General features: G+C 39.8%; 1 protein-coding gene across 3 annotated transcripts in view; it reads left to right on the plus strand.

The window, feature by feature from the left end:
• The window catches only part of NCKAP5 (NCK associated protein 5), a 640,533-nt gene that overhangs the window by 589,858 nt on the left and 31,752 nt on the right, over positions 1-18,923 (plus strand). For 2 of the 3 annotated variants that reach the window (XM_063116607.1, XM_063116608.1), the window contains one exon: positions 3,335-3,522. The exons of the other annotated variant lie outside the window; for it this stretch is intronic. In XM_063116607.1, the coding sequence (XP_062972677.1) occupies positions 3,335-3,522 (188 nt within the window). The remainder of the gene's footprint in view (positions 1-3,334; positions 3,523-18,923) is intronic. 3 annotated transcript variants of the gene reach the window in all.

Here is an 18,923-nt window from a genome sequence, read left to right on the forward strand (position 1 = left end):
GAACAAATATCCCCTGTTCGGTTCTGTGGTTGGCTCTTCTCTGTGTTCCAGTTTAACCTGTAGAATTTCTAAAATTATTTTCACAATTGATTTGCCACAATCTTCATTTCTCCTCATCTCCCCGCCATAGAGGTTTTGAATGTGCACAAGGGCATATGTACATTAAATAAAATACCATGCAAAAAGCAATGTTGATATGATCATTTCCTTTATGTGCTGTTATTTAATTAATGCACATATGTACATGAATGTAATCGCAGTGCAAAAAGAACATTGATGTGACTGTGCGATTGCAGCAACTTTCTTTTGCGAGTGGAGAAGGAAGCATGGAATAAAAACACAGACAACAGAGCTTGGGATAAACTAGGGCCTTTTATTTAAATACGGGAACTTTACCCCTCTCTGGATCTGAATGTGAAGGTGCAGGAATCTATTAGATCCTTTCTTCAGGCACCTAGCATGCCACTATGGGCGAGCCACTCTCCAAAGTCAGGAGTCAGGTAAACTTGCCCCTTCTCTTATGGGACACTTTGAAAGTGTGGGGAGACCAGCCTGCGTCATCCCCACTCAGTGCTGCACAGCTCCAAGTGGATGAGACAGGAAGGCAAACCATATCCTGACACGAGAGCTGCATAACTCCTGAGGAGCAGGACCTCTGGATATGCCAATCACCAAAAGGTGCCAGAGTGCTCAAAGTCACTACTGTAAATTCGTGCAAATTCCTGCACACCCCTGTCAATCCAATCCACCTATTTATTCCCCCTTTGCTAATCATAATTCCAGTATGGAGTAGGCAAAAAACCTGTGCACAATTGTGAATTCGTGGCAGGTAAAATTCCTACTCAGCCCCTCCTTCAAAGGAGGCGACTGGCTAATCCCATACTAGTTAAAGGGAGGGAGGAAGCAAGTCAGAAACTAAAGATGCCGAGCTTCAGTGGGGCTGGCCTTTATAGGCTCTGCCCCAGCCACATGTCATGTGCACTTTGCACGTGGAATGTCTTTCCTCTTCTCCTTCCCACCCGCAAAAGCCCCACCCCCACCCAAGCCGTTCCAGATGGGCGGGAAGCGGGCTTTTCTGCTGTGATTTGATCAGTGAACATACACACTTGTGTGCACTGGGTACTTGTAATGGGGAAGGAAATGTGCACTGAAAACTACAATAGACAGCATATGACCAAAGGTACGGAAACAATAAGGGAAAACACAGAAGAATGGTAGATGGCTAAGTCATCAGTGTGGCTCTGCAAATAAGATTAGGTAGTTAGGAACACCAAAATGGGAGCAGACGTTTGGAAGAATTTCATAAGCATCTCTTGCGCTAGCAACATTTGAGTCTTTTTGCAGGGTTTCTTCAAGCTCCTAGTCAAAGATTATAGTGCTTTTCTGTGTACTCACTGGGAGGATAGAAGCTGCTGCTGCTGCAAGTGCTGCTGGTCACTCACCTTCCTGGCAGCATCTCACTTTTATTCCAACAACCAGAGCGGAAGAAGAAATTTAGGCCGCTGGGCTGTTTTGTTTCCTTTTTCTTTCTAGCGCAGCTGCTAGTCTCTGCAGTCAAGAGTAGGGAAAGGCAGCCAAACTGAAGAGAAAGAGAAACAAAGCAGTCCCAAATAATCACTTATTCTTTAGCTGAAATTACAGTGAGGAACTGATGAAGGGAGGGTTGAGGCTGGTGATGCTCTCCATGCTTGTAGCATTCATGAACCAAAGAGGGTTTGGAAAGGGGCTTTCCAGCCGTGAGTGCCTCTGGCACTACTCTTGAGTCTGACAGATCTAACAGGTGCATGGAGGTTTTGGTCCCTATGTTGCCTCATTGAGTGACTACAGCAACTTCCCCAATCTGGTGCCACCAGCTGTTTTGGACTACAACTCCAGCATTGCTGATCGTTGCCCATGCTGGCTGGGCCTAGTGGAAGTGGAAGTCCAAAACATCTAGAGGGCCCCAGGTTGGGGAAGGCTGGACTACAGTGTTGAACCTTCGAGGCAAGTCAGTAAAAGTCAAGTCAACTCTTTGGACCACAGTCTACACCATTTTTCTTTTCTTTTCTTCTTTTTTCATTTCTATATCACCCAATAGTCAAATATCTCAGGGCAGTTTACAAAAATTAAAAACCTTAAAAATACAATATTATACAAAATGTAAAAAACTGTTTACATAAAAACAATCAACACACACACACACAATTTTAACAATGAATAATAAGAAATCCCAGGACCAGATTAAAAACCTTCTAATATGGTGCCAAATGCCTGAGAGTAGAGGTGGAGTTTAACCTGGCACAAGAAAGATAATACTGTGATCTCCAGGTGGGCCTCACTGGGGAGATCATTCCATAATCAGGGGGCTGCCACCACTAATGTCTTCATTAGTAATCATCACTTTTGTTCTATGATAATATTTTGCATCTGTGAAGCCATGGTATATCAACAGGCTGCAATACTAAGTACACTTCATGGAAACTACTTTTGCAACATGGTTAAGATCATGTTCAATGTGGCACAATTTGGGCCGAATCATGTTGATTTTCAAAATACTATTCGTACTTATAAATATAAGAACAGGACTTTCACAACAAGGCAATTTAAAATCTAGATAACTCTTTAAATAAAAAATATATTTTCATTTGTCATTTTTGCATTTCATTTCTAAATGCTAGAAATGAACATTCTATTTTTTTTTCAGGAAATGCAGAATTTTATAGGGAACTAATGTATAAGAAAGGCATAGTATTTAATGGAGATAGTGAAATCCATGACGGCCATAAAAATGTATAACCTCATCCAATAGTCTCTCTACCTCTCACTTAAGGAATTAAGATTAGCAGAATGACAAACTAAAAATGTAATTAGCAGAAAGAAAAGAATATTTAAAGCTAGAAGCTAGACATGTGCTCAAGTAATATAGGGCAGATGAGCCATTACGATTAAGATATACATTTAAGCTAAACTAATGTTCAAAACTCTATATTAAAGTAAAATTACCAATTTCACTTCAAGCAAGTAAATTATCTACTATTAAAAATAGGAGCGCTTATCTCATATAATTTCCTTTTTTCTTTCTTTTTTTTTTTTAAGCATGAAGCATTAGCTTGAATTGTAACCCGGAATCAGTTTGCTTTGTGAGTTTGAATTATCCCATTCCTTTCATAACATCAGAGGGGCATTGTTGTTGTCGATGATGATGATGAGACTTATCCCTCAATGTTTCCAGTTGTCCTGAATCATTTTTTTAAAAATGTTGAATAAATGCACAGCATGCTAAGATTCATATAGTCTCAAATAAATGTACAAAGTGTGTGTGTGCGTGTATGTTTTTTTTTAAATCTGTCCTTAGCTGAGCAAGAAGAAAATAGTGTGAGGAAGTCCTTTATGGGGAGACCCATGTCAATCTTGGATTTATACCAGCACAGTCTCTGTGGCCATTATGGAGAGGATGGACCTGAACAATTAGCACATTACAGTTTTATTGAGCAGCTGAATGGAGCTTCCACTAAAGATGGCAAGAGCAAAAAGATCCCTAGTGTGAGTTCTTTCGCTTTTTTTGATGCTATTACCTCTCTCTTACTTGAGGGAATATGTCTGGTTTGCTTTCTTTTTCTGCACGCATCATTACTATTTATTGATGTCCAGATTGAAAATGTCACATGGACTGCAGGGAAGAGTAAAGGAAACTTTTAAGCATTTTCTTTCCTCAAGGCAAGTTATACATGGCCACAACTTTTGTAGCAATGTCTTGTGAATGCCGAACATTAAAGATGGGCTGGCACTCTGAGACTCCCCCCTCCTTTTTCTTTTTTACAAGAGAAAATCTGGACATGTGTTTGTAGCTGCTCAGAGCCATTTTGCAGTAAACGACAAAATAATATGCTATGAATATAAATAGCGTGTCTGTTTTTAAATAGGGGTGATAGTGAGAAACACACATAATAACTATTGAAGCCTATCTCTAGATCCAGAATCTTGCTTTTTGTAAAATACCTGTAATACCCAGTAATATTAAACATGAACTATAGCTTGGGCTATACTAGCCAAGTTGCTAGTATTGGATTTAGAGATTCAAAACCGTTGTTACACGTAATTAAGCATAATGTTCACCACATGCTATCTGAAAATATAAGCTCCTAGAAGAGTGATGGCAGTCTTGCCATTAAAAAAAAAAATACCTGAAAACAAACCACATGTCACAAAAGCCACTGACATTTTTTATTATTATTGCATTTTTATCCCTCCTTTCTCCAAGGGGCTGCAGGCGACATGCAGGATGTCTTACCTCCCATTTTATCCTTGCAACAACCCTGTGAGTTAGGTTAGGCTGAGAGATGGCGACATGCCCTAGGTTCCCCAGTAGTGGATTTGGGGCATGTAGTGATCTGCGCAGTAGTGATTTGAACCTGGGCCTCCCCAGTTTTCTTCCATTTCTCTAACCTCTACACCACACTGACCCTTCTTTTCTTACTCTCCTTAATGTAATGTTTGAAGAAATGTAGTTTTAGTATTATTATTGTTAAAAAAAAGAACTCACAAATCATTTACACTAAAGTGTGGGAGAAACAACTAGACCCCAATTAATTCCACTGCTAAAATGTTGAGAAATCAACTTAATTATCCAAGCATGACAAACTATTCAAAATGAAACCACCTTGTTTTCTTACGTTCAAATTCTCAAGCTTCAAACGGATGAATTTGTTTGGATTGCACTATATCAAACACATGGGGTGGGTTTTTTCCCATTCATCTGGTGCGTTACTTAAACACAGCAAATCTCTGCACTGTGGAAACCCAGCACTGGGGAAAAGTTCAGTGAAATGTCAGAAGTGCCATGTTGGGCAACTTTTATCCACAGCAGCATTTTGTTATGAAGCACATGGGGCAGGGTTTTAAGATGTACTATTTGAATACTTTAAACCATGCTCAAAAGAACTATTGCTCCTTGGAACATAGTGAATGCTCACTAGAACATATGGGATTTGTCTATTAGTATTAGATTTTTCAGAATGACAAATGAGGAGCAATGACCATGAAAAGCTGGTTGCCCCTGAAATTCTTGTTTAAACCAGCACAGACAAATACATTCGCTATTGCAATTTGTGCAATACAGACCTAAGATCCTATTTTTAAAAGATAAATATTGATACCGCTTATCCAGAATGTTATTCTCACAGACAAAATGGGGGAGAGGGAAGGGAATTTAAAAAAACAACATGGTTTCCATAAAGCTATTTAGATATATAATGAAGTCTGGTCAAAAGTTGAAGTGTTACGTGCCTAGAATCCCACCAATAAATAGACTGTGAAGGTTTCGGGGGAGGGGGGGCAGAATGCATGTGTCATGATGGACAGAATGAGTTTACCCTGCTTGTCAAGGGAGCCGTGTGCCGTGGCTTTACATAGCTCAATTAAATTGGACTTTAAGGCACTAATAATGTGGTGGTTACAGACTGGTTTTCTAATAAGACATTCTTTAAGGGCACTCTCTGCTAGGACGTCTACTTCCCTGTTTTGGCAGGGCTTCCATACCTTTAGCAACTGTGTGGCAAGAGCAGTTTTTGCTCCACTGCATCTGATGAAGTATTGTTTTTATTTATTTGCAATATTTATGTACCGTTCCATATCTAAAATAGATTCCAAAGAGGTGCACATGAGAATAAAACTGTAAAAAGAAAGAATCATATTTGTTCAGTTTAAAACAAAGGGCCAATAAAAACAGTGGCTGGTCAGTTGACGAATACTTCCTGGAAAAGCGTTATTTACAGGCGGTGCCAGAAGCAGCGTAGTGTTGACACCAGGGGCAGGGAGTTCCAAAGAGAAGGGGCCACCACACTAAAAGTTCTTCTCCTGGTGGACTCTAATTGGGTCAAGGGTCCATGTGGAACCACCAGGAACATGACCTCCAATGACCTCAGTGACCAGGCAGTAAGGCAGTAAAAGACAAGGTGCTCTCTCAGGTATCCTGATGCCAAGTTGTTTGAGGCTTTGTACACTAGTACCAAAAACTTAAACCTGGCCCAGTAGCCAGTAGGCACCCAGTGCAGTTTCCTCAGCAAAGGAGTTACATGCTGAAAAGAGTCAGCTCCTGACAATAGCTGAGCTGCTGTGTTCTCCACTAGCTCCAGGTTCTGGAGCAGCCTTAAGGGCAGCCCTACATAGAGCACATTGCAGTAATCCAGTCTTGAGGTTACTAATGCCTGTACCACTGTGGCCAAGCTATCCCTGTCCAGAGGAGGCTGTAGCTGATGAGCCAGCTGAAGCTGGTGAAAGGCATTCCTAGCCACCACGGCCACATGGGCCTACAGCGATAATGATGGATCTAGGAGAACCCCCAAAATTCGAACCTGATCTTTCAGAGGGAGTGTAACCCCATTCAGAACAGGCAAACTTGGGAACCACTTACCGGGTTTTTGTATTGCCAGAATTCAGCTTCAGTTTATTGCCTTCATCCAGCCCACCACAGAGTTTTGGCACTGATCCAGGACTTGCACAGCCTCACCTGATTCAGATATCACAGGCAGGTAGAGCTGTGTGTCATCAGCATACTGGTGGCATTTTGCTCCATATTTCCCAATGATCACTTTCATGGTAAAGGCATAGGGAACCTGCCAGAAAGCAGGTGGTTTTGTATAATGTAATATAATAGATCATAATATAAAAAACATACTGTTAGAAAGTGCAGCTGCAATGTATTGAAGCCAAGATTATATATAATGTGTTATTTATTACAGAGTCAGGGAGATCATCAGTCTACTGGCTGTCTGCTAGGCAATCTGTAGTTGGCCATGGATATGATGGTTGCTGGCTCTACCCGCTTCCTTTCCCTGGAATGAAGGAAGTCCAATACATCCCCTTTTGCTCCTCTCTAAGTTTGCATTTGTTGGTGCAAGTCTCTCCATGCTTGCTGTGAGGGGGCAGTGTAGGGGATGCGGAGCTCAGACTGCTTGGTCTGAAGTTGGAGCTAGGAATCTGATGTTTCTTATGCCCCTCCCCTCCCCAGCACTGTCTAGAGGCCATAGGATTGCTCCCTAAACCAGTTATTCAACACTAGTGAACAATCAGGTCTCTCATCTCAGATCTGAGCTGAAATGCAGCTGTAGGACTCAGCCTACCATTCTGTAACCTCAGAGCTACAGCAGGATGAAAGCTGTATGTCGGTATTTGGCTGCAGTTCTCTCTTCCACTGCATTCTCTAGTTGGTACTTTTAAAATATTAAGTTTGTTTTTGGTTTCCTCAGTCTCTTTCATCTCTCAAATCTCCCCCTCTACTTCATAATTGCCATATAAAAAACTGCTCCTTAAAATCTCCTATAGTATCTCCTCAGGGCCAAAAGTATTATTCTGCTCCAGGTATCCTGCAGGGGTCTATAGTTTCATAAACTGGAAATACTGCAGGGCTATTCTATCCTTACTGTGCCAGAACTAATTCTTGTAAAAATCCTGAACACCAACTAGTGATGTGGTGTGGTGTGGTGTGGGAGACGGTATAAACTCAAAGGAGGATTCTTCTAGCAATACGTAAGGCTGAGGTGCTGTATAAGTCAATACAAGACCAGGGATATCTGCATTTCCCATCTGGATGTGGCCTTGAAAGTCTAAGGAAAGTGTGTGAGCATGGAGGTTAAGTTGGAAGCAAGCACAATTCGTGACATTGCACAACATCATTACTGATCATGGGGGCCTTCAATTAAGACACCAGTCAACCTTAGCTTCCAATTTCCTGGATTTGTGGAGCTTGAGCCAAGTTGAGATAGCCTTAATCCTGGTCTTAAACTGGCATTGAATGTTTGCATTTTAATTATCTACCATGGATCTGCAGATTGCTGTTGGGACTAGTCTCATCCTCAAATTTCCTTATCTATAAAATGAGTAGACATTTTCTAAATACAATATGCTTAATTCCTTTAATATTATAATGCAAATGTGTCTATGGCTTTTCTTACTTTCTGCTATTATCTGCTATGCATGTTATCAGCCTCTCATGCATTTTTATTTCTCTACCATGAACTCATATTTCTCAGCCTTAGTGTTCCCATTTATAAAATTGATTGAAGAATTGGTTTGATGTTTATTTTTTACGGTTTAATTGTGATCTGTAATCCTTGGGTATGGATTTGTTCATCCACATGCATGTAACCCCACAGTATAGTAGAGAGTTGTGACTGGTTTCATTCATAGTTTAGACAAAAAAGTGTTACTGCAGAAGAATATGCTTTTTGTGATATAAAACAGCATATATTTTTTACTATTCGTGATGTTACCAAAAACATGAGAGAAACACATTTTTAAATGTATCAGCTCAATGTGATTTCTAGCTGTCACTCGAATCTAATCCACTGGGGGCTTTTGCAGATCACAGAAAAACATCTTTATTCTATTTGCTATATCAGGTGCCAGTGGTGTGATACTACTTCCTTATGTACAGTGTTTGGTGGTTGCAGGAAGGAATAGCCTTTCAAGTAGGAAAGGGCATTTCTTGCTGGTCTTTGACATTGAATTTCTTGCTGGACTTTTATATTGAAAGGGCATTTCTTACTGGTCCATTTTTTGGGGGGAAGGGCTTTATAAGTGCTTCTGCAGTTTTGTAGTACAGCTCAGCCTCTTAAAAACAGATCTGAGAATGAAGAAAAGAAGAAGGTATACAGCTTGTCACACCATAGCATGGATATGGAGGGTGGGAAAGGATTCTTTCTTGACGCTATGGTGATGATACTTGTACAAACCCACAGTCCAAATAATGCAAATCACATTTTCCAGCAACAAAATACAGTGTTTTGAGTGTTTGGAAAATTTATCTGCAGCTGATTTTTTTTTGTAGCTTAACTGTCTTAAGGTTCCCCACAGTAACGTTGTCTTTATTTCATGTACACATACAATATGGAAAGCCATACACATAACAATATTCATAAACAATTTCAATATGTCTCATTGAAACTAATGAACAGGGACAGTATTTGGTGGGCTGCAAGTCTGGCTATTTGGCTTTCATGGAGCTTTACCATGAAAGCCAAATATACTTACTACACCTGAAATTATGCATTTCATTGTCATTTAACAGAAAAAAATACCCCGCTTTTTCTCTCCAAGTAAGGACTCACTCAAAGCAGCTTACAGAATACATAAAAACAATAACCAGTCATTAAAGCACAACAGCAGAGTCAAATGCTTGCTTAAAAAGAAATTCCTTCACTTGCCAGCAGAACACAGATCAAGGGGAAGATGACCTCTTGGAGCAGGTAATTCCACATATGGGGCACTGCCACCAGGGAAGCCCTCTTGGGCATTGTGACCAACCATGCTACTAAAGGTGATGGCACATGCAAGATGGGTGTGGCAGCTGATATTAAATTATAGATGGCAGAAGTGCATTGATTAAACCTTTGACTATTTTTTTAAACACTACTTTATTGTCATCATAATAAGGAGCCTAAGTGGGGGAAACATTGGTATTCAGTGAACATTTTAAAATGTAGTGTTTCTTACATCGAGTCTGATCCAGCCCTCCAGATGTGCTAGTGCAGAGGCTAGCAGCCAATTGCATACCACTGCTTTCCAACACCCCATGGCATAAGTTCCCAGTAACTTTTCACCCCGATTTACGTTCCTTATAATACAAAATCTGGTTTCTCTTAGGTCTCCTCTCACTATGTCAATAATTCCACTGCAAGGCTTAGTTAGCTAAACATTCTTGCATGCAAATAACTGTACCTTTCCATTTGTTTTGTTTTTCCCTTGTGCCACAGAATGTTTTTTGTATAGTACAGATGATTCAATAAGGAGATTTGATGCTCATATTACCATGCTCCTTGCAATTCAAGAACTAGCTAGCAGAGACGAGTAGTTTTTTAAAGAGAGAGAGAGAGAGAGAGAGAGAGAGAGAGAGAGAGAGAGAGAGAGAGAGAGAGAGAACACCACTATACTTACAGAGGAAACACTGCTGATTTGGTTGTGGCTTTCAACAGAATTGAAATGGCTTCATTCCCAGATAAACTCAAGGATGGGATTTTTTTCAAGCGAGTAAATTGATTTGGAATTAATGACATAAACATGTCTCATTGGACTCGTGATTTTTCAGATGTATTATATTAGCACGACTGGTTTTCCAAATTAAGCCTATCAAAAGGATGCTTATGTTTGGTACCACTTATACAACTTGGCACCTTGAAAAATTCCACAGCACTTTACAAATGAAGACTTGACTCCAAAGAACTCTATGTGCAGAGTTTCTCCCCTCCCAGCCATAGCCCTTGATATGTCATTATACGCTCCTCTGGGCTGTCCCTGGGAGTGGCATTTGAAGGACATGAAGGTCTGCAGCCAGAGGTGGACATATATTGTTACCTCCTCTGCATGTATAGAAGTGCCTGGCGCATTTCCCGTTCCCTCCCAATCAGTGTGACTTCTTTTATTCAGGGAAATTTCATGGTGAAAAGCTTAATGGTTACACATTTCAAAAATATTTAAAGCTGATAGATGGTCTGAAAGCTATAGGCTTCAAGATAATGTATGGTCAAAATGCTGTTCAATACAATAACTGGGAGTCGACAAAGGAAAAGTCCAATAGTCAATCCCAGCCTGCCGCTACACTTAGCTGACCACAAACAAACAATCCACAGCAAATGTGAGTTCAAGTGTATGAAAAGCCTCACAGTCTTTTCATACACTTTTCATGGCACAGTCCTTAGAAATTCAAAGTCCAAATAGGAGAAAGTCCATGTGCAGAGTGCTTTCAAAGTCCCAAATGGTGATATATTCAAACAGGGAAGGATTTCAGGCCATGAGTCAAAAGATGATCTTAGCAAAGGCTCTTCACCTTTGCTTCAGCTTATAAAGGAAGCGTGGGCCTTTCAAAACCACTTGACAGACAGGGGCTCTGGCCTGTAAAACATGCCTGTGTCCAAACAGAGCGCAACTGCTCAGCCCACCAAGATGATGCCACAATCTGATTCCTTAAACAAGTGCCCCCACCTTTCTAAACACTCTATCAGTTTCCCAGAGAAGTCTTACAGCCCCAAGGCTAAGGGAGGGACGACAACGAAACTACTCCCTTCTATACTTACCCTGAGAACCCTGACAGAGATAAGCCCGCTCAAACTCCGACACTCCAAACCAGTTCTAAATAAATCTAGCTGCAACCTCCAAGGCCTTGCTGAGACTTATACCCTAACAGTGCCTTTCACTCATGCAAGGGGATCTTTGCCTCCAAGCCAGTATACTAGGTGATATGTAACAGGACCAGATAAGAATTCTCCTCCCGTTCATGGTTATTCAAAACTGTCATTCCTGATCATTAGTAATGCTGAAAAATTCAGTCTGCCCATCACTAACACTAATGTCTAATTTCACAATTCTTCTTAGTAGTAGTTCCTTGAATCACCACTGCATGATTCACTTTAACCTTGCTGCTAATTACTGGAAAAGTTTAGAGAAAGATGGGAGCTAAGGTTACGATTCTCAAAGGAGATTAAAGTCTATATCTTATGCACCAGACTTTGACTCCAGACTACATTGGATGTGGTTTAAGATCCTAGTGCAAATGGAAAGACAACACTCCATTAAACCCTAGTGTTGGTGTTTTTTCTTGTCCTATCACAGCAGAGCTGTATAGAGCCCTGATATTTGCCTAGCATTCTGTGATTATTATTTTTATTTTGGCTCCCTTGTAGGAGTCAGGCAGACCTGCACAAATGTGTGTTGATCATTTCTTGTGATAAAAGAGGGGTTATAGTTTCCTGACAAGTTGCATAGTTTGTGTAGGTGCAAATAGCATTTCCTATTATCTGGTAGCACAAGAGAGGTGATTTCCCCACTACTCTGAAATAATTATTAGTGTGAACAAATGTGTGTAAAGGGATAACTTTCAGTCAGGCTGTGGTGGTGATACCCCTGCCTACAGAAAAAGCTGTTTCTGTAACTGAGGGTGCAAATCCTAACGATTGTGCTCTCAATGATCCAATGATTCAGAGGCTTCCAACCATCCAATGCAGGGTGGGAGGAGTCCCAGAGGTGATATTCCCCTTCCCATCCTGCATATTTCACTAGACAGGCTTTTTAGTCCATCTAGCAATGGTACTTTGGAGAGGGCCTTTTCCGTAGCTGCACCCAGGCTTTGGAACTCCCTCCAAAGGAAATACCACCTTACAACCTTGCATTTAAAACCCTTCTTTTTTAGGAAGCTTTTGGCTCCATGTCATGACTGTACTAGGAGCTGTTTTAACTGTTTGGTTGGCCACCTTTTTGATTGGTGTTTCTAACATCTACTTTTTTTAATTGTACAAGTTTTTTTTAATGGTATGCTTTCTATTTTATTGTTGTTTTAGCTAACTGATGTCAGTTGAAGTCTTCTGGAGAAAAGGCCAGATTAAAATGTTTAAATAAGTGGAACGGACAATGAAATAACTTAATGCAGTAAGCTGAAAAACAACAACAAATGATAAATCACTTCAGTCATCTGGTGCGGCATTCATAGAGTAGTTCTTTTGATTTCATTTGTTGAAGGTTTGGGCAAAGTTTCTGTCTGTGTGTATTTTAATGATAACCAAGCTAAAAGTATTTTAATAATATCTTACGAAACTGAGTTTTGCTGCAGCAAAGGAAATAGCTAATAAATGAGGTGAACTTCTTCTAAAATTTATCAGACATCTCTAAAATGTTCTATATCAAAGACATCTATGCATTTCAGTTAGCTTTTTCACAGGCTAATTAATACATATTTGTAAAGGAGGCGGATTCCAGTTTTGAAATAATAAAAAGTCACATTGCCCTTTAGGCATAAGGTAGGATATAGTGATTTTTTCTCTCTCTCAGAGGTGCTATTGGCTTGAAAAGTGTGTGCCTGAAGACACGTCTGCTTGTGTGTAGACAGGTCTGTGATTTCTAACAATCGCCCTGCCCTACATTACACACCATTCCAGAATGTCCCTCGACTCATAGAAAGGGACAGGAAGCTTTTGTCTCTGCAGAACACCACACAAGGGTTCTTGAATCCAAGTTGTTATCTGCGTCCTACTCTCCATTGTATACAATGATTGACTATTGTTATAAACAAAATTGCCACCACCTCCTCTGCATTAGATGATCAGAAGCCTTCCGAGTTCAAGGGCTTTCGATCTTCACGGGGCCCTACATCTTGAATAAGCATAACCCCATCCCCAAATCACACAAATCCCTTTGCTTAAAAGGGTTGACTGTTTGACCCATATTGATAAAGGTTTGAGTTATTATGAGGTATATAAAAAAGAAAATAACGAAAATGAATAGCCTTACAATAGACTTTTTTTTCCATTGAATGTATTTAGGAGTGAACATTGCTAAATCTTGCCATTCCAGATTATGTCTCTTCACTTTGTACACCCCTATCGATGTCTTGAAGTGTCCCTAAAAATACTTCTGCTCTGATACAATCAGTGCTTGTTTGACTTACATAGCACCCATGCTTCTCTTTGATGTAATTCAGCTTACTTATAAAATTGCTGAACAGGCTGAAAAAGAATGTACCTACAGGCCAAAGAAATGTATTTTATGAAGGCATCAGCATTGTACAGATCTCAGTTTTATGGTTCAGCTACCTCAGAAATTCTGGTTGCATCTACAATCTGCTTCCCATAGACAGAAGGGCTCCTTTCAGGGAAAGGTTTCTAGTCCAGCAGAGAAATCCCATTGGCTGGAAGGAGGAGAAAGTGACAGTATTGATTGATTTTTCCCTTCCCCTGCATCTATTACAAACATCTTCAAATATGCTTCATAGGATTGGCGATCCCTCCAAAAAGTGGATAAGGTGGTGGTGCAGAAGGAAATGGGAATCAGTGAAGATTGCCTCCCTGCATTTTCTGCTGGCAGGAAAGTTCTGCGCCCACTCCATTCTGGGAATGCTCTCACTGGTGGAAAAGATGCTGGATCCTACCCCATGAACCTTGTTTTGAGTTGTAATGCATCCTTAAATACTGTTTCACTTCTAATCTAAATAGAAAACATTAGAGGATTTAACAGATGCTATAACAGCTGATCATATGTAATTGCCCTTTCCAGTAAATGGCTAAATTTAGGACTGTACTTTTGATTAATAATGATAATAATAATAATAATCCATAGTGCACTTAATTGTATAACATTCCTAGCCATTTGTAAAAGAAAAGAAAAGAAAAGACAGATACAGTCATTGCAATTTACAACATCGCCTAAAGTACAATAAAGGTTCTTCCATTTGTCATCATGACCTCTTCAATCTTGAAACTAGAAATAAAAGCTTTGCGTTTTATTTCCCATTGCATTCCTATTGTTGCCAAGCAGTGGATTATAATGATCTAATACAATAAACTCCACCTGGGATTGAATAGGAATTCAAAGCAACAAATGACAAATATTACTTAGGAAATTTGTATGATAGTGTAATTGTTATAACAGCACAAACGTTATTACTAATAAAAGAAAGAGATAAAAAGTAAATTGAATACAATAAACATGGCATTGACTCAATCAAGATAAGAGAAGTAGGAAAACAGTACTGTTCAAAAACATAGCACCCACCCTTTTAATGCAGGATTGGGAAAATATTTTGACTCCAATAGGAGAAGCCAAGCTAAATTACATGAATAATGCGAATGTATCTTAGAAAATTGGGATTTTTTTTCTTTATAGCTCAAATGCACCTTCTTCATTTGTACCATTGATATGCTCTGCATTACACACTTAAATATTAAGAAGAAAGGAATAGGAAATTACTAATCTACTAATATGAGAGTTATGTTCTCAGCATGATGAGTGGGGAATAAGTTACATAGCTTGCATTAATGAGAATTGTGTACAGCATTGAAAATGAGCCGCTGAACCTTTTGTATTTTTTTTCTTTTTTTTTAGTGGCACCTTGCATCATCCTTTCGGCTTCAGATTTGGCCAGGCTGGGTATTTTGTTTTCCTCTTACCTTTACAAAGCACTGCAAGTTAAAACCTGGACCGTTATCTGTAGGCCATTATTGAGTGCAAACCGAACCACATTAACTCAGGAAGTGGGACCTACTACCTAGTAAATGTGTTTAGGATTGTAGCCTTAAAGGACCTTTATGCCTTGCACACCTTATTTTCCCACAAGATTACAGTTTTGTACAATCAATATGAATTTTTTTCATATATATTTTTATTAAGAACATAAGAGTCATGCTGGATCAAACCAAGGGTCCATCTAGTCCAACACTCTGTTAATACAGTGGCCAACCAGCTATCGACCAGGGACATACAAGCAGGACATGGTGCAACAGTACCTTCCACCCATGTTCCTCAGCAGCTGGTGTATATAGGTTTACTGGTACGTAAGCCTTACATCTTTAATCAAAATTGTTCTTATTTTGTATCATGCGTTTTTCCAGCCTCAGCTGAATTTTAGCTTTTCAAAATACTTCAGAAGGTCCTATTCAATGCAATGTAGAGGTATTATGTTATTATACAATATAAGGGAGAAGTAGGACCCAAGAACCAGGAGTTGGGGTAGGGGAAAATGGGAGTAATCAGGAGGCCTCAGCCCAGCTGGAGTGCTAGCAGGAGGTAATGCCAAATACCATGATGTTCAATAGTGATGCTGGTAAAGTTTGTCCATGCCTGGTTTAGAAACAATTTAATGGGGTCCTTGAAAGGCCACATCAAAGGGCAGCTCTCATGTGAACCCTTTTTAGCTTGGACCAGGGTCTAAGTTTGGGATGGCTTGGTGCCTTGCCTCCCCCTGTCTCTATTAACCTTTGCCGTTTCTACACCTAAGGGTTATCCCAGAAAAATGGAGGGATCATCCCTGCCTGCTCCCGGGATCCCGTGTGGCATTTGGATGCACAGGAACGATCCTGGGATGATCCTGGGGGGAAAGGCAGGTGTAGAAACATCCATTCCCTGTCCACCAGCTTCTGAGCTCCCAAAACACCTCACAACTTTTTCCTTTACTTACCTACAAGCTGAAACAGGAACAAACATAATCTTTTCAGTCCCATTCTGCTGACATGGTGATGGCCCTTGGCACTTGGGAGTCTTCTTAAGGGCTGTTGCAATGGCAGTAACCCTTGGGAAGACTACAAGTCCCATTGGCCAGTGCTCCTTTAGTCTTGAGGCAGTCAGGATGGCTGAGAGGGAGACAGAGAAGAATCCTCCTCCCTGCTCTTCATCACTGCTACTGCCACTGTCTGCACTTACAGGTAACTAAAGGAAACGCTGGGGCTGCTGAGGAGGGGGCCCCTTTCATTTCCTGAATCTCTTGGATTGACTCAGGACATTACTATGTAGTTCCTATTTTGGGTGAAACAAACTGGTTCATTCCAGGTAGATCTGAGGAGAGACCAGAAATTAACAGGTCTCTAATAGGGACAATGAGATCCAAGGGACAGTGGGATCCAGAGCTGCTGATACGATTTACAAGTCCTAGAACATTTGTGAATAAATGAGTTAGGTGTCTATACATACTGCCTTGTCTGACTGTAAATACAAATCTGGATGCCAGTAACACAAGGAGCATAATCAATGGGAATTAAAAGTGGCTTAAGGATACCAATCAATCCACTCATTTTTCAAAACAGACAAAGGTCCTTGTCAGAAGCAGAGGCCTTGTTATAAGTTGGTCCCAGAGAAATAATTATTGGGCTCTCAGGGAAGAGGAATATCTATCTTGCTGCAAGGAAGGTAGTCTTGCTTGACAAAGAGCCCTACTGGATCAGACCAAAGGCCTATCTGACCTGACCAAAGGCATCACACAGTGATGCCTACAAGGGGAAAGCCACATATATATTGGTCTTTTCTTAAAAAATTCTGACCAGATGCATACAGGAGAGGAAGAGCTCATACCTCTAAATAATTGATAAAATAAAGTAGACGAAATAGTTCACGAAGAGTGTGTGTGTAGTGCCTTGCAGCTTGATATGTATATAATATGGGTACATAAGTATTTTCATATTGGAATTATAGAATATATGGAGCACATCACCTATAAATGTATTATTTTTAAAATATATATAAACAGTTAATGATTGCGCAAGTATCAGAATTAGCTGAGTCACAAACAATATCCAATAGCACTAACATAGCCGGATTTCATAGTGCAATTGCCTGTAAGTTCAAAATATTGCAAGTTTAGTGCTGGTATATCTCTGCAACATGAGGACTGTGTGGAATGAATGTGCATTTGTTGAAAACAAACTAAAAACACTGAACATATATATGGAAAGGCTTCTAGATATTACTCCCTCCACTATTCCTCATCATGAATTCAGAACAGAGAATCTCGGCTGATTTGAATGCTGGAATCAGTAACATGAAAATAGTACGTCCAGTTAGCACTACTTCCCTCTAATGTGTGCCAAGATGTTGATAAAGTGAAAGAAGACCCATTCTATCCAAATAATCTTTTATTTCATTCAGGGAAGTATAGGATGAGGGCATAAAAGAGACATGCAGCATGACTTCATGGGTTCAGCTATTTAATTTACTTTCTAATAAGCAGATTTAGGATTGCAGCCTACGAATGTTGCTCAGTACTGCAGGGAAACTTTATGGGCAAGCATGCTGGATTAACATCAGGGTTTTCCTTTACCCCTTAACTGTTCCTTTTCTTTTATGCACCTCCTTTTATTTATCCCCAGGACTGGCTCAGCATGAGCTGCTGTTGTTGTTATCCATCTGTCTGTCTGCTTCTTAAAATGGAGAAAGAAAAGGGTTTCAGAAAATGAAGTTGGGGGAGGGAGTCTTAAGCTCATTCTGATTATTAATAAACTAAGATCTTAGTTTTGATATCTGTGTATGAACTCTGTGCACCAAGGAGCCAATCTTCACTATTTAAAGCCTGGGTGAAATTGGCATTTCCTCAGATAATAATGAACTCACTCATGTAAACTCAGATTAGGGTTCTCCCTTAAAACAAACTCTCATTCTGCATAAACAATCTTTTGTGCATGTGCAATATCAAAGGGGATCTTGGGAGCTGTAGTTTAGAAACAAATAGCATGTCATGAGTCACCCCCTTCCTGATTGGTGGTTTTCGCATGGCCTCTCACAGAAATACCCCACCCACCAGCTGCAGTAGGTAAAGTAAATGTTTATTTGCCAGATAAAATAAAATAAGGTACTGTATGAACAACGACAATCCAAATCCGATACAACGAGAGGGAGAAAGATGTGATATCATCACAGTTTACCATAAACAAGGAAAAGGCTAATCCAACCAATTCAGTGCATGCGTGGAAATAGCATTGTTTGAATACAGAGTGCGCATGCTCAGAAACCTGTGATCAGTTCCAAATTTAATATCAAATTCATAAAATCTTGAACTTGGCTCATTAAAAAGGTAAGCCTCACGAACAGGCAAGGCTTGACCTGTGAGCTGGCTACTTACGAAATTCGGCAGCATCACTAGTTACAACATTGTTAAAACATGGAATTATTAATACTTTTTAAAGACTTCCATTTCTCTTTCTCTTTCTTGTTTTTAAAACTTTTGGTTCAGTTCCTTTCTGAACATACACTTTTTATTTTCCTAGAACGACTAGAACTTTTAGAACCTCCTAGAAATTTTATGCCATTGCGAAATTATCTGCTAGACTTGAGAAGCCAGAAGAAGAAGAAAAATTCAATTCTACCATAAGCTTCCAAAAAATGATTTCAGTTTAAGAACTAAAAATAAGGATTAACGGAAGCTCATGTCATTAATTTTGAATTGTGTCATGCTTTACTTTCCGTCCTTTCTTCACGTCAAGTTTTTCTTCCTTCCCTTGGAACTTGGCTTTCAGTATTCCATGCAATATTCATAAATTGTTTTTGATTGAAAAGCAATATCTGTATCTACCGTGATAAACCAAGAAAGGGATGCCGTCAATCTAATAGCAATGAGCAATGAATGACAAATACTATTTCAGATGACTATACGTTGCAGCTATATAATTTAGTCATCTTTTTAATAACATTTTACAAAG

This window comes from Elgaria multicarinata, chromosome 2, assembly GCF_023053635.1.
Source record: "Elgaria multicarinata webbii isolate HBS135686 ecotype San Diego chromosome 2, rElgMul1.1.pri, whole genome shotgun sequence".
NCBI lineage: Eukaryota > Metazoa > Chordata > Lepidosauria > Squamata > Anguidae > Elgaria > Elgaria multicarinata.